Here is a 26,506-nt window from a genome sequence, read left to right on the forward strand (position 1 = left end):
AACAAAGCTAACAGTTTCGGGGTTTAGATTAATTTAAGAAACAAACAAAACACGACACTAAGAAGTATGTTCAAGAATGACTCTTGTGGTTACAACTTAAAATACACGAGGTTAAGCTTAACTCTACAACTTTGATTAAAAAAAACTACATGAATACATTTTAACACTACAAAATTGGCAATGCTATATATCGAATGCATGAGAATGAAAGTTAAAAACCTAAGGCATACAAAAATGAGCTACATAGACTACATACTAACTTTGGAATGGTGGTTATCTTCAATAGTTAGAACGCGGAGCTAAGAAACTGAAACCGGGACTTTCACGAAGAAGGGGTGGCGGGTCAACATCAGATATACTGATCGTATCCATTGATCTAGTGAGGTCATCTGTTGAGAATGGTATGCTGCACCATATCACAAGATTTAATATACCTTTTCTAATCATATTTATAGGTTATATTTATGATTTTTCTAAAAAAAAAGACAGTTTGTGGACAACCCAACCAATGTGCGACTCATTTTGACCATTTATAGGTTATATTTATGATTTTTCTAAAAAAAAGACACAGTTTGCGGTCAACCCAACCAATGTGTGACTCATTTTGACCATGACAATATGGTTCGCGTGACTTGTTTCCCAACTTGCCCATTTTGACTTGTTACTCAACCTGACCAAGACAAAATGGTTCATGTTTGATTTGAAACCCAACCAATGGGCTACAAGGGTAAATTGGGAACAAAAGTAATTTGAAGAATTGACTCTTAATTTTCGAGTGGATGGAAGGGTTTTAACACTAAAAATTTGTTTGAAGAAGTGAAAAACACTATAAAAAGGTTGTTCTGATAAATAAACTCAACCTTGAATCGTCATCAAGCAAGAAAGAGTTGGTGACAGCATTATTTGAATCCTGGGTCATTAAGATCCTCATGTTGGAAATAACCTGTCAATTGAAAAATGCTTAGCTTTTTACATATATACAAGTGCCGTGCCGGTGCCGCACTGGTACCATGACAAATCGAACCGATTCCGACCAAACATGAGTATCGGTATCGGTATTATTGGCACCCAACACCGGCTATCGTTTTTGTGGTTATCGATCGATTTAAAAAAAAAAAAAAACATGCGTCCATATCTTTTTCGGCACATCACAACTTTATTTAAAACCGTATGAACCCAACCGTTACCAACCGAATTCCTACCGTGTGTAGCACGGGGAATGCCACTAGGATGAATATAATTGTGCACAATGAGATCAAAAGACTTACTTCTGGAGAAAGGCTATGTGTGCCATGTTTGTCTTCCCAATACATTGTACTAATTCTGTATAGCTGTTGTATACTAAGCATCTGCACGCTATCAATTGTTACACCAACAGTTGAATATTTATAATTAATATAACAATTAATCTACAAAATCTCGGAAATGCAAACTTACAGGACACAAATCACGGCTTATATCACTTAGCTTAAGCTTTGGCTTTTGATGGGCAACCTAACACCAAGATATAGATCCTGGATTAGTAATAATAGGAGGATCAAATACGATAACCTTCTTAAATAACTACAAGAAACAATTTTAGATTAAAACAGTATACCAGGAAAGCAATAGCTTGCCTTATGTGCTTGAGCTCATCCCAAGCTGATCCTGCGTACTGAGATTTGACTTCTTGGTAGTCAATAGAAATGGCAAAAAGACGAAAGAGATTAGAGGTGGTTAGTCGGGTCCAGGGGTGCAAATGAGCCGAGCCCGAGCTCGAGCTCGTTTAACATATGAAAGATCGAGCTCAGCTTGTAGGTATTTTTTCAAGCTCGAGCTTGGCTCGGGCTCGACTTGTTTAGTATTTATAAATTAATTTATATTAATTATAATCATTATTATATATAATTTAGTTCTTTTTTTCATAATTGTTGGGTTTTTTGGCCCATGTGGAAGCCCAACAATAATTCTTATTGGGCCATTTGGTTTTATTTATCTTGAATAAAAGAAGCAGGGGTCTTGAGCTGAAGATAACACCCTAAAATCATAGCAACAACAACACACACACAAAAGAAGAAGTTCATTTCCGTCACTTCAAAACCTAGCTGCAAAGGTCGTCCATTTCCCGGAGATTGAACCGTTGGATCGCTCTGAATTTTTGGCACAGTCATCCGGACATTAGGGAGACCTTATCCAACGGTGGGTTTGTCCAAATAAGCTCTGGAAGTTCGTCTGCACAGCCTCTGTTTGCTGCTGCAGAATTTGGTGACATTTCCTTCTTTTGTCTTTGTATTTGATTCCATATGCTTGATGTTGTTGATTCCAAGTGTATGATGATTATTGTATGCCTCTAGTAGACCTAGGGAAGACTTTGTATTGCTCTAATTTGGTGATAGTGGATTTGAAGCGGCTCTAGTAGTCCCGTGGTTTTTACTCTCCTTTCTTGAGAGGTTTTCCACGCTAAAATTTGGTGTTCTTATTATTATTGTTTTCGGGCTGTTTGGGGCTGTTTTGATTGTAGTTGGGATACCCTATTTGTTTGCATCCTCACAGGTTCATTCTAGTTTGGGAAAAGTCTTGGTCAAACGAAGTTTGCTTCCGCGTTTGTGTTTACCGTTTGTGACCGGGTTTTGCGTTTTTTCCCATCATAGTGGTATCAGAGCCATTGGCTCTTGTTATTGGGTTGAAACTTGATTGAACGATGGAAGCTAATACAAGTAGGATTGTGAATTTGAATGGTTCTAATTATCATGTTTGGAAAGGAAAAATGGAAGATCTCCTTTATGTGAAAGATTATTATATGCCTGTGTTTAATACCGATAAACCTGAAGGTAAAACAGATGAAGAATGGAATATCTTACACAGAAAGGTTTGTGGTTATATTCGCCAGTGGGTTGATGATAATGTTTTGAACCATATTAGCGGGGAGACTCACGCTCGTACTTTGTGGAACAAGCTTGAGGAATTGTATGCTCGGAAGACCGGAAACAATAAACTGTTCTTGATTAAACAATTGATAAATTTAAAGTACAATGATGGAACTCCTGTTTCTGATCACTTGAATGTTTTTCGGGGTATTATTAATCAGCTTGCAGGAATGGGTATCAAGTTTGAAGACGAGGTACAAGGCTTATGGCTTCTTGGTACTTTACCGGATTCTTGGGAGACTTTTAGGACATCATTGTCCAACTCTGCAGCAAATGGTATTATTACTATGGAAATGGCTAAAGGCAGTGTTTTAAATGAAGAGATGAGAAGAAAGTCACAAGGTTCCTCTTCACATTCAGATGTCTTAGTTACAGAAAGCAGGGGGAGAGGTCAAAGTAGAGGTCCGAGTAACAAAGAGAAGCATCGTAGTAAGTCTCGAGGTAAGTTTGCTGATTATGAATGTCATCATTGTGGTAGGAAAGGGCACACAATTAAATTCTGCAGACAACTGAAGAAGGAGAAAAAGAAAGCTGACTACAACAATAAGAAGAACAACCATAAGAAAGATGATGGTGGCAATGACACAGCTGAAGTTAATACTGCTACCGAAGAGTTCTTTATTTGTTGTGATGATGATGTGGTGAACATTACACGTGATGATTCGAGTTGGGTTGTTGACAGTGGTGCTACTTGTCATGTGACATCACAAAGGGATTTTTTCTCATCTTATACACCTGGTGACTTTGGGGTTGTTAAGATGGGTAATAATGGGCTATCTAAGATCATTGGTGTTGGAGATGTTTGCTTGAAGTTTGATACTGGGATGGAGTTGGTTTTACATAATGTAAAACATGTTTCAGATATTAGACTTAATTTGATCTCTGCAGGTTTACTTGATGATGATGGTTACCATAGTACCTTTGGTGATGGTGTTTGGAAACTCACTCGTGGTTCTTTGATCGTGGCAAGAGGTAAAAGAAGTTCAAAGTTATATATGGCACATCCGAAGATCTCTACAGATTCAGTCCACTCATTAGTCGATAATGATATGACCGAGTTATGGCATAAAAGACTTGGTCACATGAGTGAGAAAGGGATGCATATATTGTTGAAAAGAAATGCCTTGCCAGATTTAACTAATGTTCATTTGAAGAAGTGTTCTCATTGTCTAGCAGGTAAACAAAGAAGAGTTTCTTTTAAGAGTCACCCTCCTCATAGAAGAAACAATATACTGGATTTGGTGCATTCAGATGTTTGTGGTCCTATGAAGACTAGAACACTTGGGGGCTGCTTATATTTTGTCACATTCATTGATGATCATTCAAGAAAGGTATGGGCTTATACCTTGAAATCTAAAGATCAAGTTTTAGATGTATTTAAGCAGTTTCATGCCTTGGTTGAGAGACAAACTGAGAAGAAGCTCAAGTGTATTCGAACAGATAATGGAGGTGAGTACATTGGTCCTTTTGATGCTTATTGTAGAGAGAAAGGTATTCGGCACCAAAAGACTCCTCCAAAGACACCACAGTTGAATGGTTTAGCAGAGCGGATGAATAGAACATTGGCTGAAAGGGTTAGATGTTTGCTATCACATGCAGGGTTGCCTAATTCCTTTTGGGGTGAAGCTTTGAACACCGCAGTAAATGTTATTAATCGTACTCCTTGTGTTCCTTTGTCTTTTGATGTTCCTGACAGGGTTTGGAGCGGCAAAGATGTTTCATACGATGATTTGCGGGTCTTTGGATGCAAGGCTTTTGTGCATATTCCCAAAGATGAAAGAACAAAGCTTGATGTAAAGACCAAGCCATGTATATTCGTTGGTTATGGGGGAGATGAGTTTGGACACAGGTTTTATGATCCAATCTCGAAGAAACTCATAAGAAGTTTCGATGCTGATTTTATTGAAGATCAAAGTTTGAAAGATATTGAGAAGACAAAGATAGTTCCTCAACATACTGATGATCTTACTGATTTGGATCCAGTTCCTCCACAACACTCTGAGCCACATAATGAAGATGATATTCAACATGATGAACAACACGGTACTGATAATCATGATATTCCAGAGCAGCAAGAGTTAGATGAGGGTCCTCATCCAGAGTTACCAGTGCCAGGTATGCCAACATTTATCCCACTCAGACGGTCTACAAGAAACCGTCATCCTTCCACCCGTTATTCTACTGATGAGTATGTCTTGCTCACTGACGGGGGAGAGCCCGGGTGTTATGAAGAGGCGATGGAAGATGAACACAAAAGGGAGTGGGTTGAAGCCATGCAAGATGAGATGAATTCCTTGTATGAGAACAATACCTTTGAGTTAGTAAAGTTGCCCAAGGGCAAAAGAGCTTTGAAGAACAAGTGGGTCTACAAAGTGAAGACTGAAGAACATACCTCGAGGCCTAGGTACAAAGCCAGATTAGTGGTTAAAGGGTTCAGTCAAAGAAAGGGTATTGATTTTGATGAGATTTTCTCTCCAGTCGTGAAGATGAGTTCCATTCGGGTGATTCTTGGTTTGGCAGCTAGTCTTGATCTTGAGGTTGAGCAAATGGATGTCAAGACAGCTTTCCTTCATGGTGACTTGGATAAAGAAATCTATATGGAGCAACCTGAAGGCTTTCGGGTTAAAGGTAAAGAAGACTATGTCTGTAAGCTTCAGAAAAGTCTTTATGGGTTGAAGCAAGCACCAAGACAGTGGTATAAGAAATTTGAGTCTGTTATGGGGAAGCAAGGCTACCGAAAGACTATTTCAGATCACTGTGTTTTCTTTCAGAGGTTTGGTGATGATGATTTTATCATTTTATTACTCTATGTTGATGACATGTTGATTGTAGGCAAGAATGCAGAGAGAATTGTTCAGCTGAAGAAAGAATTAAGCAAGTCGTTTTCTATGAAAGACTTGGGCCAGCAAAACAAATTCTTGGTATTCGGATTACTAGAGATAGAGCTTCAAAGAAGTTGCACATGTCACAAGAGCAATACATTGAGAAGGTGCTTAGCAGATTCAACATGGCTAAAGCTAAAGCGGTTAGTTCGCCTCTTACTCCCAATTTTAAACTAACCGATAAAGATTGCCCTTCTTCGAAGGAGGAGATTGAAGACATGGATAAAGTTCCATCCGCGTCAGCGGTTGGAAGCTTGATGTATGCAATGGTGTGTACAAGACCTGATATTGCCCATGCAGTAGGTGTTGTTAGTCGGTTTCTATCAAATCCAGGTAAGAAGCATTGGGAAGCAGTTAAGTGGATCTTTAGATATCTACGTGGTTCTTCCAAATTGGGTATAACATTTGGAAATGGAAAGCCAATGCTTGTTGGTTATACGGATTCTGATTTGGCGGGAAACAAAGACAACATGAAATCCACTTCTGGATATTTGATGACTTTTGCAGGGGGAGCTGTCTCATGGCAGTCAAGACTGCAAAAGTATGTTGCTTTGTCTACCACTGAGGCTGAGTATGTGGCAGCAACAGAAGCATGCAAAGAACTGTTGTGGTTGAAAAGGCTTATGCAGGAGCTTGGCTTTATGCAACAGCGCTACGTGGTTCTTTGTGATAATCAAAGTGCTATTCACCTTGCAAAGAATTCTATGTTTCACAAGAGAACAAAACATATTGATGTGAAGTATCATTGGATTAGAGATGCGCTTGAAGATAAGTTGTTTGAACTTGATAAAGTTCATACCGATGATAATGGTTCCGATATGTTAACAAAATCTTTGGCAAGGGAGAAGTTGAAGATTTGTTGCTCGATCGCCGGGATGGCGAACTCTTCCTCATAGGCCAAAAGGGGGAGAATTGTTGGGTTTTTTGGCCCATGTGGAAGCCCAACAATAATTCTTATTGGGCCATTTGGTTTTATTTATCTTGAATAAAAGAAGCAGGGGTCTTGAGCTGAAGATAACACCCTAAAATCATAGCAACAACAACACACACACAAAAGAAGAAGTTCATTTCCGTCACTTCAAAACCTAGCTGCAAAGGTCGTCCATTTCCCGGAGATTGAACCGTTGGATCGCTCTGAATTTTTGGCACAGTCATCCGGACATTAGGGAGACCTTATCCAACGGTGGGTTTGTCCAAATAAGCTCTGGAAGTTCGTCTGCACAGCCTCTGTTTGCTGCTGCAGAATTTGGTGACATTTCCTTCTTTTGTCTTTGTATTTGATTCCATATGCTTGATGTTGTTGATTCCAAGTGTATGATGATTATTGTATGCCTCTAGTAGACCTAGGGAAGACTTTGTATTGCTCTAATTTGGTGATAGTGGATTTGAAGCGGCTCTAGTAGTCCCGTGGTTTTTACTCTCCTTTCTTGAGAGGTTTTCCACGCTAAAATTTGGTGTTCTTATTATTATTGTTTTCGGGCTGTTTGGGGCTGTTTTGATTGTAGTTGGGATACCCTATTTGTTTGCATCCTCACAGGTTCATTCTAGTTTGGGAAAAGTCTTGGTCAAACGAAGTTTGCTTCCGCGTTTGTGTTTACCGTTTGTGACCGGGTTTTGCGTTTTTTCCCATCAATAATTTTATAAATGGCAATTATTATTATTTAGATATATATTTAATATGTTAATATAAAATTAGATAAACAGTAGGCTTGTTTAGGCTCGCGAGCCGGCTCGAGCTTAATAAGCGAGGTTCGGGCTCGTTTACTAAACGAGCTTATTTTTAGGCTCAGGCTTGAACTCATTTTAGCTCGGCTGGTTCGAGCTTTTTTTTCGAGCCGAGCTCGAGTAGCTCAGCTCGTTTGCACCCCTAGCCGGGTCAACTGAAGGGTCAGGTTGACCTGACAATTTTCTTAAAAATAATTTGTTCGTTAAATATGAGTAGAAAAGCTATATTAACATAGCGCTATATAATTTTTTGAATAAAAATATTTAAGAGGCTGTACCAACTACCATGTGTGCATTCAAAATACACTCTGGACGGCTTTTGCGCTCATTTCCTTCTTATATATAACATTTTCCTTTTTAATTTTCAATATTCGTCAAAAGTTCCACCTCTAAAATAAAAGGTTAAACATGCATCATGTACAACAGATAACAAACAAGTTACCTCCTCGGTTGCCTTATAGCACCAACGTTCCAATATAGCCAGCCCTGACCTAACGTATTCTCCATTACTATAAGAGCAGCATTCTCGTCTCAGTAGAAGGCTGCAAAGATAAACTAACATTAGAAAGCCAAATGTAATTTAAAATTCAGAGAAGCAAGCTTTGACGCCTGAAACCTGTTGAATAATTGGACATTGATGAAAGCGAAAATCTGTGTGAACACTTGGCGAATCAAAAACGGTGGCACCTACAGAGACGAAATATTTCACAAGCATTAGCAAAGTTTTCAGCCATTGAATTATCATATTCAGGAAAAGAAATTTATCATACATAATTAGCGTTCAACGTGTTTAACAAGCATCCAATTTTGGTAACCATCCCTTGCCACTGCGCAAGTAAAATCTCTTGAGATGCAGCATTTGCAAACGCACTCACTGTCCCTCTTGGCAAATTTGCTTTAGAAATTCTCGGAGCCTAATTTGAACATAAAGAAAATGATGATCAGAAGAAGTATTGTTTTGCCGTACATATAACAATCAGTACCTGAATGCACAAGCCAAGCAATGGAGATATTTCTCTTTTTGAGTTATCGCGTATAAGCCCGTATATCTTTTCAACATATGCAGTCAATTGCTGTTTAAAAAGCGAAGCTGGGTATTTGGGTTCAAATGGGTGAAATGAGTCAGATCCACATGTTGAATCCCCGTCCATTGAAGAAACAGTTATACCATGAGGACTTCCTCGAAAGCTCTGTCAAATAAAAAGAAACATCGTGTCCAGAAGTTATTAGGAGGATTTAAGATTGATCATTCTTGTTATACGATTAATCATCCATCTTTTATTACCTGTGTCCTCTTCCCTGATCTTGATCGACGGTGATTGGAATCTCCAGAAGGGCCACTAGTTTTCAGCGTACAATGTAACAGCAACAGTAATGTTGAAGCATTGGATAACCAATAGGCTAATATATCACTGCTGTCTTGTGTCTTCATTAAAAAGATGTAGCTTACTTCAGAATATTGGAATATAGTGGTGCAATGATTACAATTGAATACTCATGATGTGTACCTCAATAGCTCGGCCTATGGTTTGGGTTATACGATCAAAAATGGTGGTTTTTTCGACTTCAAATGATCGCCATTTCCGTAAACATTTGTATATAATGCAAGCAGCAACTGGTCTGCCTCTAGAAAACCCTAGGCGCTGTGCAATACATCGAGTGAGCAAATCATGATATTCAGGTTCCTCATCGAGCGACTTCTTTAATTTCTCGTCTGAATCTGAAGCGTCTCTTGAATGTGTTGAAGAACTATGAATATCCTAGTACAGTTTTACAATAAATTAATAAAAACTTTTTCACTTTCATTGAACGAAAATGAAAAAAAGGGTACATATATGAATACCTTAATGGACCTTGAGTGTCCTTCCTCGAACTTGTTTTTTTGCAGATTTGATAAAGCAGTCTGGCGAAGAACTTGATTTGGCGACTGCGACTCTAGGTTGGCGAGCTTTTCCTCAAGCCTACTTTCATAACGAGAATTCCGAATTACAATTGACTCATTACAACATATATAAATTGTATAAGATTCTTGTTCTATTGCAGTAAACTAAATGAGTATTAGAACTGGGCTTATTCGGTACGATTAGTTTATCTGAAGTCGTAAGTCTAACTAGAAAATATGAAGCAATGATACCTCTCCACAGATTCCTGAAGTTGAAAGATTCTTCTTTCATTTTCTTCCAACTTCAGCTGCTTATTTTCACTTGATTCCAGAGCTTCACTAAATTTCTTTTCAGAATCATCTGCTCGTTGCCTTTCCCATTCAGATAAAACCTGCACGTGAATCAAGTACATGAGGAAGACTATATGTATGTAGCAGCAATGACACACTCATGAATAGGGTAAGGATTTGGTACAAAATGTCGTTAACTTAAGAAACATAGGAAACCGGGTCAAACAAACTCCGATTGAGCTCATTCCAGCACGTTGGAACTGGCTCGTCGAACCCTAAACCCTATTTCTAACCCTAAAGCTAAACCCTAAATCCTAATGCTAAAGCTAAACCCTTAAGGTAAACCCTAAAGCTAAACCAAAAAATTAACTCCTAACCCTATATATATTTGAATAGGGTTTAACTAGCCGGTTCCAACGCCGCTGGAATGAGATCAATCGGAATTCGTTTGATCCAATTTCCTATGTTTCCTATGTTAAGATCGTTTTGTATTTGATCCTTCCCCCACATGAATACACACACACACACAAATATATAGAGGCCAGTTAACGTACAAAATGGCTTAACGTACATTGCGTACGCGATTGTTTTTCAACGTGCGATTTTTATCTTCACCATGCGATTTCATCATTTACATCAACATACGATTTCATCATTTTACATCAACATGCGATTTCATCAGTTACATCAACATGCGATTTCATTATTTGATGCATGCGCTATTTTTATAACGTGCGATTTCTAATCGCGTACGTAATGTACGTTAAGGCCAATTGTACGATACGCTTATTATATATAGAGAGAGAGAGAAAAAGTGTATCGTACAATTGGCCTTAACGTACATTACGTACGCGATTTAGAAATCGCATGTTATACACAAACTCGGACATGTCATAATCGCATGTTATACAAACCCGGACATGTATAAATACGCATGTCTGATAAACTCGGACTCCCCATAATCGCATGTTATACAAACCCGGACATGTATAAATACGCATGTCTGATAAACTCGGACTCCCCATAATCGCATGTTATACAAATCCGGACATGTATAAATTCGCATGGCTGATAAACTCGGACTCCCCAAAATTACAAAATCGCATGTTATACACAAATCGCGTACGTAATGTGCGTTAAGATATTGCACATTACACTTTCACTATATATATCTCGGGAAAGGTTAACATACAAAAAGGCTTATCGTACAAAATGTACGCGACGCGCGTAACCCTTGGATCAGGCCAAAAATCACGCATGGATCAGTTAATCACGCATGGGAGCCAGTTAATCACGCATGGGAGCAATTAATCACGCATGGGATCAATTTTTTTGACCTAATCACGCATGGGAGCTTAATTACGCAAGTTATGTTGATCAAAAAAAGTGATAATCACGCATGGGATACTAATTACGCACGTTATAACTCTGTCGCGTATGATAATGTAGGATAAGCCTTTTTGTACATTATACTTTCTCTCTCTCTCTCTCTCTCTCTCTATATATATATATATATATATATAGCCATATAGGGGATGGATCATGAGAAAACTGTTTAAATGAGAAAACCAAAAAAACTACCTAAAAAGCACACCAATTTTTTTTTCCTAAAATGCGCTATTTTTAATTCCTAAAATTCGCTATTTTCAATTTTGAAAAAAAAAAGCTTTTTTATACGTTAAAAATAGCTATTTTTTATAAAGAAAAAAATTGTAAAAAAGGCTAAAAATTTTGGTGTGTTTTTTAGGCTTTTTTGGTAGTTTTTTTAGTTTTCTCATTTATATCTAGTTTTCTCATGATCCTCTCCATATATATATTGAAACAATACCTTTAAGTTTTTGACTTCTGTAGTTAAACTAGCAATCCGTTCTGTATCCTCGACACGAACCGGAATTTCTTTGACTCTTGTTGCCACTTCAATTGATTTCCCTGAAGACTCACGTTCCTTGATAAGCAAGGCATTTGTTTCATCTAATTTACTCTGTGTCTCTTGCAGGGAGTTCTGCAATTTCTGAATTTCCTGATCTTTCATTTCTTTAGCCTCTTCAATTGCTTTCTGTATCGACTCGCTTTTCTTGAGAAGCAAGTCATTTGCTTCCGCAAGTTCACTCTGCATGGTCTCCAGAGAGCTCTGCAACTTCTGAATTTCAAAATCCTTTGTTTTGTTCGCTTCTTCAATTGCTTTCTGAGCCGACTCGCGTTCCTTGCTAAGCAAGTCATTTGTTTTGTTGACTTCATTCTGCAATTTTAGAATTTCCTTATCTTTTGCTTCTTTTGCTTCTTCAATTGCTTGTACTAAATCACGTTCCTTGGAAAGGACTTCGTTTGTTTTGTCAAGTTTGTTCTGCATGACTTGCAAGGAATTCTGCAATTTACGTATTTCCTCATCTTTTGCTTCTTCGATTGCTTTTCGTGCAGAATCACTTTCCTTGAGAAACAATTCATTTGTTTTATCAACTTTATTCTGCAAGGCTTGCAGAGAATTCTGCAATTTTAAAATCTCTTGATCTTTTATTTCGTTAGCTTTTTTAATTGCTTTCTCTGCAGATTCATGTTCCTTGACAAGCAAGGCATCCAATTCATCAACTTTACTACGCAGTTTCTGTATTTCCTGGTCTTTCGATTCTTTTAGTTCCCGTTCCTTGAAAAGTAAGTTATTGGTCTCATCAATATTACACTGCATGGATTTCAGTGAGTTCCGTAATTCCAGAATCTCTTCATCTTTTGCTTCTATTGCTTTCTGTGCAGACTCCTGTTCCTTAACACGCAAGGCATTTGATTCGTCAACTTCCCTCTGCAGTGATTTCTGAACTTTTTTAATTTCCCTGTTTTTTGCTTCTTCCAACTCAGCCTGCACCATATAGTAAGTAATACACACTGAATTAATTATAATTCTTATTTCATGTAAAAGAAAACAAAAACAACATATATTAGAGTCATGGTGATAGACTAATACTACCTTCAAGCGTTTTTCTGACTCTAACTGCAACAGAAGATCTTCCACTTGTTTTTCAAGATTGTCCTTTGCTTGTTGGAGTACAGTTGCTTCCCTTGCAGCCTGTAATTTATAATTTAAAGGAAATCAATAGGAAGAATATTATTAACTAGTATTTTGACCAGCCACGCGTTGCGGCGGCGTCGAAACTTTAAAATATTAGACCCGACTTGTTTTTGAACAAAATTTGCGTCAAAATGTAGACCAAACGAAAAACGCAAATGAAAATAAGCCCGAAAACGTATTATATTTGAGCTGACTCACTTCAAATCGTAAACCAACTTGGATTTATATGGAAAAGTACTTAAAGATAAGCACGTAAGAAAATAGTGTTTTTTTACGTTAAAGAATGGTACCACGCGTTGCGGTGGAGTCGAAATGTAAAGTAACTTGAATTTATACCGCTTAGTGAAAACGTATTATATTTGACACGACTCATTTCCAAACAAAACATAGATCAACCAAAAACGTACATAAAAATAAGCACGAAAAGATATTATATTTGACCCACATACATAAATATAAGCACGTCAAACTCAAGGGGGTCAAAATGACATTTTACAAACTTTTTAGAAAGCTGAGGGGTTGTAAGTGGCAATGCTAAAAGTTGAAGGGTTGAACACACAAAAAGAAAAAAAAACATGAGTCGGATGGCATTGTTGTAAATTTGATAAAGAAAAATAATAAAAAATAGAGGTTGTGTCTTAAGAACTATTCCGAAGACACCCTCTTTTTGTTATATATATAATTTATCAACAAGAGATAGTATAATGACCATGCAGTGTCTATGCGTACAAACATATAATTAGATAAATAAAACTTGATTTACTTGAGAAACATTCTTATGATCAGAATCCATATATGCAAAAATATTTCATGTACTTTTATTGGTTTTCTCTAAAAAAAGTATCCCACTAATTACTTCAATTAGAAAAAGTGAGTTCTTATTTTATCATGCGTAAGAAAGACAACAAACCATTTTTAATTTTCGAAGCTCTTTCCTAGCGATTCTTCTTTTCCATCTACATTGGGTAATAACTGCTGCCCGTATCAGTTTCTTATAGTATGAATAATCTCTATGACCACGCCAACGTGCCTACAATTAGAACTCATATTAAAATCGAGTGTAAAAGTTTATAACTATGAGTAGCATGTAGAGGTGGCAATTAAAACCCATTTAATTATTAAAACGGGGCAGATACATCTACCATGGTTATGTTTTATCTCTAACAGGTCAAACACTTAAAACAAAAAATAGCTTAAATAAAATTAACTTTCATGCATAAAACATCCTTAATCATTTTATCCAAAAAAAAACTTAGATTTTTATTGAGAAAATAAAATTTTGCTAATCATGTTTAACATACTAATTATTTATAACAAAAAAATATGGAAAAAAAGATTCTTGGGTCAACACAACCTTGACTCAACCCGTCAACCAACCTAATGAAGGAGTATTTATTGAAAAATAAAACTTCCTATATCATTTTAAGAAATAAAAACAAGAATATCATTGAAATAATAAAAAATCATTAATCATATATGAAAAAGAAATAAATGTCAAAAATCTTCATTTCGGACAAAAGGGTGTTTTGCTCAATAAAACCGACCCTAAAAGTAGTTTAAATGCAATAAACCTCTTGAATCATTTTATTCGAAGAAAACATATCTTATTATCAAAACTATAAATTTTGTAAAATTGGCTTGCGGATTATCAGATACTAAAACGTTTGGATAAAAAGTGTTTTTGGGTAGACACAACCCGACATGTCATCCTGCCCATGTTGCCACCTCTAGCAGTAAGTGAGAAAAGGTTCTGACTTGCAAAAGAACTGCTGCCTTGTTTTGTTGTCTGATTCTGAATTTTTTATTAGCAACCATTGATCGAAGACGTGCCTGGAAGACTACTACTGACAGCTTGAGTTTGTTATAGACCTTTCTTGATAAGTGTCGCCTATAATTCGTTTGTATTCTTAGTGAAGCAGCATTCTTTTGCTTGTGTTGGTACAATTTTAAAGCAAGCTTTCCTAGTGGACATTACACCGCAAAGATAGTGAATGACGTGAAATAATATACATGTAAATGAAAAGGATGTACAACTGCAACTTAAAGCTAAGTGGTATTATGGAAAAAGAAAATATGCTCGTAGAAAGTGCATTCAGTAAAACAAAATAGAAATAAGCTTTGAATGGTATTATTGTAATAATATTGTATATTAATCATAACTAACACATTTATTATTATTATAAGGAAAAACTTCACACAATAGTAACCAAGTTTCCCATGTGTTTCACTAAAGTCACTCAGTATTTTTTTTTTCTTCTAAAGTTACTCAACTTTCATTATAGGTGTTTCAATCCTATGTAACTTTTTTTTTATAAATGTTTATTCTTTCTTTGTAAATTAATTGAGGAAAATGAGACATATATGAATCTTGGCTTCTAACAAGTCATATTTTTTTTTCCAATTAACTTGAAGTAGGAGGTCATAGTGAAGAAAAAAATTTCACAAAATAATAATCAAGTTTCACACTAGTTATATTTAAGTTAAATTGGAATATATTTGCCTCACTTAAATTTAATTATTTATGACATCTATAAAAAAATTATACAGAATTGGAACATCTAATGAAAGTTAAGTGACTTTAGAGGAAAAAAATACTTTTGAGTCACTTTAGCGGAACACTTGGGATAATGGACACTTGGTTACTCGTGTATAAAATTACCCTTTCAACCTGGACCCCGCTTGGACAAGTTACCCACCCGACCCGACCCGACCCTAGAGGTGTACAAAAAAACAGGTTTTAGAACCGAATCGAACCGCCGGTGGTAGACCGGTTAGGGATAATTATCTTCGAACCCCGTTTTAAAACCGAAACCGGTAATAAAAAACCAGTTTGAACAGGTAAAAAAACCGGCTTTTTTAGAATAAACCGGTTACAAACCGGTTGGACCGGTTATTGTTTTGAGTAAAAAAACCGGTTAGTAACCGAAACTGGTTATAAAAAACCGGTTTTTGTTTTTGATGAAAAAAACCGGTTCGGTTAATAACCGGAACCGGTTTTTCAAAAAAACCGATTTGTACACCTCTACCCGACCCGACCCGTCTCGAAAGCGTTAATGTGTAACTAAGAAAGCATTTAACGTTAGAAATTTCTGGAAAGTCAACCTCTGCAGAAAGATTGCCAGACTATAGCAGATTTCCTCAAGGCAAGAAAATGTTTCCTAGCAATGTAAGTTCTCATCTTTCTTTCAAGTAGTTTGGCTGCACTGCTAAGTTTTTGTGCTTTCCATGCATCCAATTCCGCCATCTGACCCGCTCTAAGGAAAACTTTGGTTTTGCCAATCTGTCAAATTATGTAAATGCATTACTTAGAGCATTGAATGCAAACACCTGACTGCAAGCTATGAAGAAAGAAATCTTGCTGATAGAAATGACAGATTATTAAATCTATGTTTCAAAAAAGAGTAAATATAGAAGAATGAAAAAGAAAACTTTTAATACCTGAGACCCCTGAAGCCCCACCTTGTCCAGGATCTTTTTACATGCATCCTTTGCATTCAGACTGTAAAATTCAATTTTTAAAATTAAAGCATGATGTTCGTTCAGAAGCCATTGCATACAAAGGTATTCATGCTTTGCTAAAAGTTTTGGATAATGTGCTTTGTTTTCACCCATATATATAAAGGCTCATACTTTCAATAAGTTTACATTTAGGGTAATCTTGTAAGTTAACAGTTTTCGCCTACATGATGGAAAAAAGACCAACATGGTTGAAGTTATCAGCATGCCAGCTGCCTTGTCATCATTCGGATTTTTGACAGGGTCAGATTACCCAGAATGAACTTTTTTTTAAAGTTTAAGCCTTTTTATGGGTGAAAATAAATATAGAAATCAGACCATGATTTGTTACTTCTTAATACAATAACTTCTTTTTTAACAAGGTATCAAAAAGTAATTTACTTACTTTCCTTCCTTAACCTCTGGAGCAAGAATGCTAAATCGGTTAACAAAATCAGAAAAACTCTTGCGAGTCGGATAGCCAGCACAGCTGATGCGTATTGCTTCTAGAACCCCCTTGGTAAAGATTAGATAATTTAATAAGATTTTGAAATACGGTAAACATAAAATTGAAAGTATTTGATTTCTGAACGAAGTCTATATTGAATCATGAATGATGTGTGTACAATACTCACCCCACATCGTAACTGTTGCATAATGTTGACATTTTCAAAGATACCAGGTTTAAGAAGATTATTTGGCTTCACACATCTAATATAGTGGGGTTCTGTGCAATTTAAAGTTTCCATCAACTGCTGAAGTTGCAGCTGCATGCATCAAAAATAAGATCAAATATATATATAGATATAGATTTGTTGATTACAAATGCCTTATTATTTTCCCAATATTTTTTACATTTCCAAGACACAAGCTGTATATACCATAACTTAAGATAATAAATAAATTGGAGACTTACGCTGTGTTCCCGAGTCTAATTTAACGAGGGAAGTGGAAGGAACAGGGGGGAAGTGGGGAAAAGTCGTGTTCCATAGTTTTTTTTTTTTTTTTTTTCATTTTTCGGAAGAAGTGGAGAGAAAAGAAGAGAAAAGGAAGGTATTGAGGCTTATCTTCTTCATTCCAAACTGGATAGATGTGGAGAGAAAAGAATGTGATTAAACTCTTTAACTCTTTGAAATTTCCAAAATTGCCTTCAACCTATTTACTAAAAACAAATGATGCTATTCCATATAAAATTTGTAAGAACATAGTTGTAAAATTGTAACTTTCTTTTAACTTGGGAACACATTAAATCTATAATTTCTTTTCCTTTCCTTCGAACTTTAGAAGACGAAATAAAATTATATCTCTTCCTTCCCCTCCCTTTCTTTTCTCTCATTTATTCCCTTTCCCTTCTCTTCTTTTCTTTAGTTTATTAAACTCGGGAACACAACGTTATGACCCATTACCTTTTTAGCTATTTTTACTATACCAATATACCCATTTGACCTATGAGAGACAAAACATAACCCAAACCATCACCTTTATAGGTAAATAGGTCAAAATTGACACCTCCTGTTATGAGTTATGACCTACATTACATTAAGGAATATTTCCAAAAAAAAAGTTGTACCTTAAAGACAGATCCAATTGATGAGAATTTAGAAGATTTGTTTGAAGATTTCGTTGCCTCGTCAGGCATGGGAGGGAAAAGACCAGATACGAAAAAACATTTGGAAGCAGTCAACATATCTTGATGTTCCGGAACAACGTAATCTTTGTTTTTGTCTAGAAATTGTTCAGACTGATATTGAACCTGGATAATAAATAAAACATATAAACCTTGTAACATCAGCAGATATTAGAGGCTTTCTAATGTAAAATTAACTAAATATTAATATTAATATTAAGATTACCTCTCCTGCATAATGAGAAATTGTGAAACCGGTGCGGGACAATTTTGGTTTGAAGAATCTTGGATGAGATCTAAACGTCTGATAAAGCTTATGTGAGAATGTTTCATGAGTTGACCTTGGAAACATACTGTAAACAGAATACGTATGTCACAAATGAAAAGATGCAGAATGCCGATCGAAAATAGCGTAAAAGAATATACCAGGCTTCATCGAGTAGAGCAATTATCCCACCAGGTTTCTGCAATCATAGTTTAATGTTTAACTCATCATGTTCCAATGCAATATTTACGATTATATACCTAAAAGCTAATCAGTACGAAAAAGAAAACGCTTTCGAAAACATTGACAGCTTGACTAAAGCCAGACCATGATAGTTCCATTGAGTAACCCGCTATAAACAATTACCTTTTCAATAAGATCTAGAACATCCTTATTATCTATAAATTCTATGTAGCTCCAATCGATTTCTTCTCTGGTATATTCCTCTTGCTCCGTCTTGAACACGTGCTGTACGGAAGTACAAAAGAAAATAGTGGGGAAAAGAATTAATTATATATGTGTTCAACAAATATATCAAATGATAATATCAGACCTGGTTGAAATGTTGTTGCAGCTTCTCATTGGTGTAATTAATACAAAATTGTTCAAAACTGCACAATACATACATAGTTATAATACAATTTGACGCACAAACCAATTAATATATAAAAAATGATTCTTTTGGACAGAGTGTTTTAAGTCAAGTCACAAACATTAATTTTCAGCACAAAAAAACTTACCTGTTGGCTTTGAAGCTTTCAAAACCATATATATCAAGGACCCCAATCAGATATTTTGAATTGTGATCTTGCCCAATAGACACATTAATTTTTTCCACTAACCTGCATATATGAATAATCATGCATATTTGAAACTGTAATGGTACATATTTCTTGTTATCAAGTGCCATCTTGTATTTAGAATCCGGAATTTGCACATATACACTACTATTATGACCAGATGCATTATTTAATAAATTTCATATATACCCTTGGAAACTTGAAAGATATCATATATAATATATACCCAACCAAAACTAAAAAAATATCATATATACCCAACTTGAATGAATTTTTACTTAATGAACTATACAACCACTTTCTATTATATGATTTGTTTAACCCGATTTTTTATTTAGATAGACGTGTAAGCAACCGAATCGTCTCCCTCTTAAGAAATTTATATATAATATATTAAGAATACTATTGTTTATGAGTAAAAACTAAAAGAAAAATTAAGGTTAAAATGGGTAAAAATTGAAGTTAAAAATAGGCATATATAAAATTTTGAAGCTTTTAAAAAATAAAGGTAAATGGCCATTTATTAATTTGTTTTTTATTAAATGGGTAATATCTTAACTACTTTGTAAGAGCACAAGTGTTAATTTAGCTTTGCATGGGTATATATGAAATTTTCAATATGTGTAAGAGTATATATGAAACCGACCCTTTAATAAATGCATACACATAAGTTCATCATATTCATATCCTTAAGTCCACGGGACTGATTGTGGATCCAACAAGAAATTAGAAGATTTGAGTAGTATTGAAAAACTAGGGACTAAATCCAAAATTTTGGTTAACCACAGAGATCATCCATGTATTTTACTCTTAAGATTTTTAATGTAGTTTCACCGTTCAAAAAAAAAAAGATTATTAATGTAGTAATAAAGTTTTAAGTGCTCCTATTGATTATTCATAATTATATAACTTGGAAAGAAAAAAAACAAGTGTTCATGGGCAGTGGCGGATCTAGAAAAAACCTAAAGGGGCAACGTTTCTATAAAAAGGGGCAGCGAAATCGAAAAAACGTCAAATTTTTCCAAAATTTACACAAATTTTACACTACCGCCGGAGCGTCAAGGGGCAACGGTTGCCCCTTGTTCTATGCTAGGTCCGCTCCTGTTCATGAGTGAATGTGACCCAACCCATTACTCAAACTAGTTTTTGAATGGCTGTGCTCTGGGCGATTTGGGCGATTTCGCTGACTTCGTGAAACCCTACATCATTCAATCCAATCCTGGTCTTGATCGAAATTGTTTAGCATCTAGGGAGCCTTGATTTCTCTCTGGTAAGGAATCCTGTTTCGCTCCTTCGTATCTAACCGATTGAAATCAGATTAGGGTTCTTGTTATTAGGGTTTCTGTTTTCTTTTGTTTTTCGATTCCGGGGCTGCGACGCTGATTGTTTACGGATTAGGGTTCCTTTGTCCCGAATCTTTTCAATTCATATTAGGGTTTCGTGGATCGGTTCGCAGATTAGGGTTTTTCGCATTAGGTCCTGCTCCATCTGTTGCGGTTTGATGTGCGATCAGATTGTACTTCTTCTGATCCAATCGTGTCTTAGGATTATCATCAGGTGTTACGCAAACACCTGCACAAATCTTTGTTATGGCTGTTGATAAGGATGAACAAACTGAGGATAATTCAAACGTTTTTGCGAGAAAGATCCGAAGTATTGATGGGAAACCATTTGAGCCAAGACAAACGTCACAAATTCCTACGGTTTCAGAAGTGGGTAATAAGAAGGTTCGGTTCATGTTACCCCTGAATGATACTGACTACGTTCTTGGCTGTTCTGATTCACCAGATGAGGATTATGCAGTGGTTTTTGATAAGCGAAAGGTATCATTTGTGCTCCCGCTAAATGATGTCAGTCCTGCTCGTGTGCGAAAGCAGGAACAGGGTGATAATGCTCGAGTCCAACAACATTTGTATGCTGATGTGGTACTAAACAAACAGGTAGAGCAGAGAGGTCCTAAGAAGGTTGGTAATCCAAATCAGAATCAAAGTGAGGATGAAAGCGCTAGGAAGGCCAATGATGCGGCTAAGCAAGTTCCGAAAGTCAATTTTCGAACGCTAAACTCAGATGCCTCATTGGATGGTGTGGATGTAGTGCTACTGATTGATTCTGTTCGCCAGGTTAACAACAGGTTAGCTAACACTCTTTATGGTTATTTCCTGGGGGATAGAATTGCATATCCAGTTGTTGAATATTTTGTGAGAACAAATTGGAAGAAACATGGTCTTCTGAAAACGATGATGAATTCAAATGGGTTCTTTTTCTTCAAGTTTGAAGATAGAAAGGGAATGGACGCTGTTCTTGAAGGGGGTCCTTGGATGATCCGCAACAAACCTATGTTTCTCAACATTTGGTCCCCTACAAACACCCTTAAAAAAGAAGAGTCTAAAAAGGTTGCAGTTTGGGTGAAATTGCATGACGTCCCTCTAGTGGCGTATTCTGATGATGGTTTAAGCATGTTGGCTTCAAAAATTGGGTCTCCTGTGCGGCTGGATTTGTATACTATTGATATGTGTAATGAGGCTTGGGGACGGAGCAGCTATGCTAGGGCTCTCATTGAAATATCAGCTGATCAGGATTTGAAAGGCACTATAACCATGGCTATTCCTGAATTGGATGGAAACAAATATGTTATGGAGACTATTCGGGTGGAGTATGAATGGGAACCTCCGAGATGTGCTCACTGCTGTGTGTTTGGGCATGAGTCTGAGGAATGCCCTAAACGCATTGGCTCAACATCCAAACCTCCTACTAACAGGCCAAAAGTAGACGAGGATGGTTTCACTGAAGTTCAGGTTAAGAAGAGTGCAAAGAAGAATGGCTTTCAAGTTAATAACCAGAAGCCTAAATTTGAGTACAGACCGGTGGATAGGAAGAAAAAGGCCGTTGCTTCTCAGCAGGTTTCTACGTCCCATAAAATTCAAACTCATAATCCGTTTTCTGCTCTCGATTATGTTGGGGGACGTGGTGGTTCAACTCAAGGGAGAAATAAAGGGGGTAGACAGATTCATGTGGATTTAGATGAGGAAGAGGTTGAAGTTGTCTATGATGAAACCTATGAGTCTATGAATTCGGGTACATATCCTTCGTCTTCTAGAACAGGGGCAAGCACCTCTTCCACAAAGTTCTCCAATGGTTAGTTTGTCTTTGGTTCGTCTAAAGGGGCTGCCGTTTCGTGGCAACTTCATTTTTGATGATGGAGGTTGAAGATTTTGGTTATGTTTTGCTTTGTCTGCTAGATATCTTTGCATGATGTATAGTAGGCTAGGTTGATGTGATGTCATAGGTACTTTTATGTTTGTTGGCTTACATATATGGGGCATGTCCTGTATATGAACTAGTGTGGAATTCATCCTCACTACTTGTACTTATTTGCGGTTGTTATAATAGATTCACCGGGGTAACCCTTTACCCAAAAAAAAAAAAAAAAAAAAAAACCCATTACTCAAACCGCCCATCTTGCCACATCTAATAAGAAAATCTTCGAATTACCAGTCAAATAGGCGTGAGTATAACGTCTTAGCCAAACCATCCCTGCTAACTGACGCACCAACTGGATCAAGACTTCTTTTGATAACTTCTTCAGGAGTAACCATCACACGCTTTAGTAGCGCATCTTCCAATTCTTGAAGATCACACCTAACAATTACAATCCACCAATTCAGTTCAGAGACATGCACTCATATATCCATAAGAGAAAGAACAAAGATATCAAAGCTTTAAACACACATTAACAACTCTGCTGCCGTCCGAAGATGAAATTTGGATTTGTCATCTTTCAAGACCGATGAATCAACTTCTTTCCCTTTGGAGAAATCGATATTACCGAGATGGAGAACTGAAGCCAGAACTCTGAAAATTGCATCCTGGAATAAGTGAGCATGTTATTGCAGCTATGTTACACATTAATTAATCATTATCAAGCAAATAAATAAGAACATACTATATATAACCTGTTCCTTTTCATTCATTCCAACAACACCCATAGCTCTCCTAGTGGCAAGATAATCATGGGAATCATTTACACCGTCAAGCTCATAGCACTTTGATTGGTTGAGATATCGAAATGATCTAGGATCTCCCAGTTTATATTTCTTAATTTCCTGAATATGTTGAAAGATAGTCAACATTTCATAAATAATTGAATTGAATGAGTGACTGATGTCAGATAGAGCTGGTAATTCGACCCATTTACTTACAAAATAGATCAAATTATTATTTGTTAGGTAAGTGGGGAAAGGGTCGAAGTCACCCAAGGTCACAATAAACAAAAGAGTGTTTACGGGTCAAACAACCCATTTCAACCCAACCCATTTTGATCCATTACCCAACCAGCCCGTCTTGCCACCTGTAATGTAAAACAACCTCGGGAGGTGCTGCACACAGAAGATAAAAACAATGATAGTTGCGTTCAGGATCTGAAATTTGGCACACACGAGATCTCTCAAGAAGGTATGTTCGGATGGCTGCTCCAGATATCCGTGTTTGTTTATCAAACTGAATCTCAACAAACTTACCAAAACGACTGCAATTCAAAAAAAAATATATATATATAAATGTAATGAACTGCAGCAAATGTGCTAAAGTTCCTATTAACTCGTTCGATAATGTAGCAGTGTTGCACCTGGAGTTGTCATTCCTAACAGTTTTTGCATTGCCAAAGGCTTCCAGAACTGGATTTGACTGCATTACATGATGCAAAGATCATACATATTTTAACAGCCTATAAGAACAATTTTTCTAAACTTGGATATTTCATGTTATATTGAAATCTTACTTCCAGAATTTGTTGTTCAACAGTTCGTCCTTCGGTGCCTTTATGACCACCCAAATAGGCAAGATACCGCATAAGCATTTTAGTGGTTTCGGTTTTACCGGCCCCACTTTCACCACTGACCAATATCGAGTTGCTTTTTCCTTCATTAACCATTGCCCTGATATATCGTAAAATAAGAAAGTTTTACCCATTTGACCCGTTACCAAAATAACACAACCCAAATTGATCCGCTTCAATTTGATATGTACAATAGAAAAGAAACAAGAGAATAACCTAAAAGCAGCATCTGCAATTGCGAAAACATGAGGATCCAACTCCCCCAATGCTGCTCCTTTGTAGCGTTCCATCATTTTAGCATCATACAACTTGGGCAATCTTTTAAATGGGTTAACAGCAATTAGGATATTGCCAGTATATGTCTGTCATATGTCAGAATACGATATAATATTATGACACAGCCGCCCATTTCTGCAGTAGTTAATGGTTTTCTCTCACCGAATTGAAAATAATAATATGAAAAATAGTTCACAGAAGTTAGATATCTGCTTACATATATTTCGTTGAGTTGATATCTTGTAGATAAATTGTGTAACACTCCAGGCTCATGCAAATAAGAAAGCTTGGTCATGTCATCAACTCCACCAGCCGGAGCTTCCACGTCTTTAGAATATATTTTTGATAAACTTGCAATAACCTTCATTTATGAAAATGCAAATTGAAAGTAAATGTAAATCCGAAACTTATAGCAACATTTTATTTTTGACGGAATACACTATCAACTTACCGTTTTCCCATCAGTAGTATGAATCTCTACTTCTTCTCCGTTAATTTTTAAAACTTCTCCATCTATCCAAGCAACTGATGGGTCTTCAACCCACACCTCGGAACCTACGATGATATTTGTCATAACACCCTGCAAACAAATCCAAAACCCCATATTTACCAGAAGTGTACATGAATGAACAAATCATAATCTTGGGTACATTTTGTAAGTTTGTGACCATTATGATTACTCTAGTGTCCTACTCTTGCAGGAAGGTTCCCTTTTGTGAATATCAGAGTAACTAAAAATGAAATTGTTGAGAAACATAAGATATATGGCTTACAGTGGCGGACCCAGGAATTTTTTTCTGGGGGTGCGGATGTAGGGTTCAACCATATTTTCAAGGGGTGCGATCGAGTTTTTTGCCTAAAAAAGACACTAGATTTTTTTTTCAAGGGGTGTGCCCGACCGCCCGCCACCCACCCGTAAAGGTAGGTCCGCTGGCTATGTCAAGAAAGGTGAGAAACATGGGCCCAAAGCGAACTAAGCATTTAAGGCCCTTTTTAATATAAACCCCCCGGGCTCTTTCTACAACGAAATCTCTTAAAATGTTAGTAATAGTCTATGTAGTTAATATCCTGATATATCAACTGATATATCTATTATCGGTCCTCTGCCGAGATAGCGGTACAAAATATTGGTCAGAATATCGGTACCGATAATATCAGCAATATTGTCCGATATTTGACCGATATAGGACCAATATTTGATCGATAAATCGCCGATTTTCCCAATATCAGTACCATTCTTCTTATTTCTACTGTTCATTTTTCTTCTTAATTTCTTATTGCTGCTATTAGTGTTTTAAGTCTTAATTGTTAGTTCCTGTTAAATGTTAGTGTTTTAAGTCTTAGTCAGTTCTTACTTGTTACAATTGTTGCTATATATATAAATTTAGCATGATATTAAAATTACCAATATCCCACCGATATCCCACCGCGATAACCAATATCTCAAATATCGGTCCTTGACCGATATCCGATATTTTACCGCATTAACTACTTAGGTAATAGTATTCCATTGACGTGGATCAAATATGCTTATATTAGACAAAATATAATTAGTGTGTTAGTATAGGATTAGAAGTGTAAGATTGTGGTCTATATAAACCACATCTAATGCAACCCTAATCACAACAACTTCTAACACAATACAACTCTCTGATTTAACTGCTTAGAGGTTCGTTTACTTGTAGGTGCATCATTGTTTGTAGGTTGATCATCCATTCATTTTTTTTTTGAACGTCCAGTGACCCAAGGAAACCTACCGCCGGAAGGCCTACTGTGTATGGTACATTTTGTATGTACATCTAGGTTTATATGTTGATCTAGGTTTGTATGTATGTACATGAATCAATCAACTAATGTTTGTTATGAATGATCAAGTAATGAATAGAGAATGTTAAGCTAATAGAAGAATTTACAAGTTACATCGTGAGAAGAGAAAACTAAGGAATGAATTTAACAGACTGATAATGAATTATAGTGATGAAGAATTTAGGAGAGAAAAGAAACGTACCTTCTTCAACGGCGATTGTAAAGTAGGATTTTGGAATTAGGGAAGAAAGAAACGAATGTCGTCGTCGTGATCATGATTAGGGATTAGGGATTTTGGATATTGGAGACCCTTTCATTGTTCGACATACTTCGCCCAATCGCCCACGCTACTCTGCATGCCTTCAATTCGCCCATCGCAATCACGCTTTTTTTTTTTTTTCTTTTTGGTGTAGATAATTGGACACGTGATATTTTGACAACCCTTTTGTCTCTCTTTTACTCGTGTAGGGTTGTATTGAAAGCTTATTCAGGAGGTGCCAAGGCACCCCCTCAGATTTGACTGAGATCCATTAAACAGGTAAAAAAAAATGGCTATTGGTTTGTAGGACCCTTCTTGAATACAAGAAAGGCACCTTCGATGATCGACAAAGTAAGAAGAGGGAGAGAGAAGTTATCCGGTGTTTGTTTGCAAGAGA

General features: G+C 36.5%; 1 protein-coding gene across 3 annotated transcripts; it reads right to left on the reverse strand.

Annotated features, from left to right (window-relative positions):
- LOC110890487 (myosin-9) lies at positions 1–26,506 on the reverse strand. 3 transcript variants are annotated; one of them, XM_022138095.2, is made up of 37 exons: positions 26,053–26,506; positions 24,496–24,624; positions 24,262–24,405; positions 23,985–24,130; positions 23,712–23,868; positions 23,559–23,617; positions 23,300–23,459; positions 22,888–23,037; positions 22,664–22,800; positions 22,427–22,573; positions 18,875–18,976; positions 18,688–18,745; positions 18,501–18,602; positions 18,296–18,333; positions 18,096–18,222; positions 17,813–17,995; positions 16,878–17,009; positions 16,649–16,758; positions 16,186–16,246; positions 15,850–16,027; positions 14,503–14,708; positions 13,658–13,777; positions 12,646–12,744; positions 11,515–12,537; positions 9,648–9,787; positions 9,357–9,474; positions 9,022–9,273; positions 8,799–8,939; positions 8,497–8,703; positions 8,284–8,427; positions 8,130–8,200; positions 7,956–8,055; positions 1,598–1,654; positions 1,438–1,494; positions 1,269–1,349; positions 861–943; positions 1–406 (listed from the first exon to the last, which is right to left on the reverse strand). In XM_022138095.2, exons 2-37 carry the CDS (start codon positions 24,616–24,618, stop codon positions 280–282), a joined length of 5,340 nt encoding a protein of 1,779 aa, XP_021993787.1. In that variant the 5' UTR covers positions 24,619–24,624; positions 26,053–26,506; the 3' UTR covers positions 1–279. The 3 variants fall into 3 exon arrangements, 2 of the variants coding, with proteins under 2 accessions (XP_021993787.1, XP_021993786.1); XM_022138094.2 differs by having other exon boundaries at positions 9,357–9,477; XR_004871672.1 differs by lacking the exon at positions 1–406 and having other exon boundaries at positions 927–943; positions 1,269–1,356; positions 9,357–9,477.

Source organism: Helianthus annuus, chromosome 11, assembly GCF_002127325.2.
Source record: "Helianthus annuus cultivar XRQ/B chromosome 11, HanXRQr2.0-SUNRISE, whole genome shotgun sequence".
In the NCBI taxonomy this organism is placed as follows: Eukaryota; Viridiplantae; Streptophyta; class Magnoliopsida; order Asterales; family Asteraceae; genus Helianthus; species Helianthus annuus.

What these genes read in the sequence shown, in the direction of transcription:
- LOC110890487 (XM_022138094.2), bottom strand. Translation starts at nt 24,618, where the DNA reads ATGACAAATATCATCGTAGGTTCCGAGGTGTGGGTTGAAGACCCATCA. An exon ending in GTTAGGAATGACAACTCCAG is followed by an intron (nt 23,460 to 23,558) that starts GTGCAACACTGC and finishes TTTGAATTGCAG; the next exon opens with TCGTTTTGGTAAGTTTGTTG. An exon ending in TTTCTCATTATGCAGGAGAG is followed by an intron (nt 17,996 to 18,095) that starts GTAATCTTAATA and finishes TTTATTATCCAG; the next exon opens with GTTCAATATCAGTCTGAACA.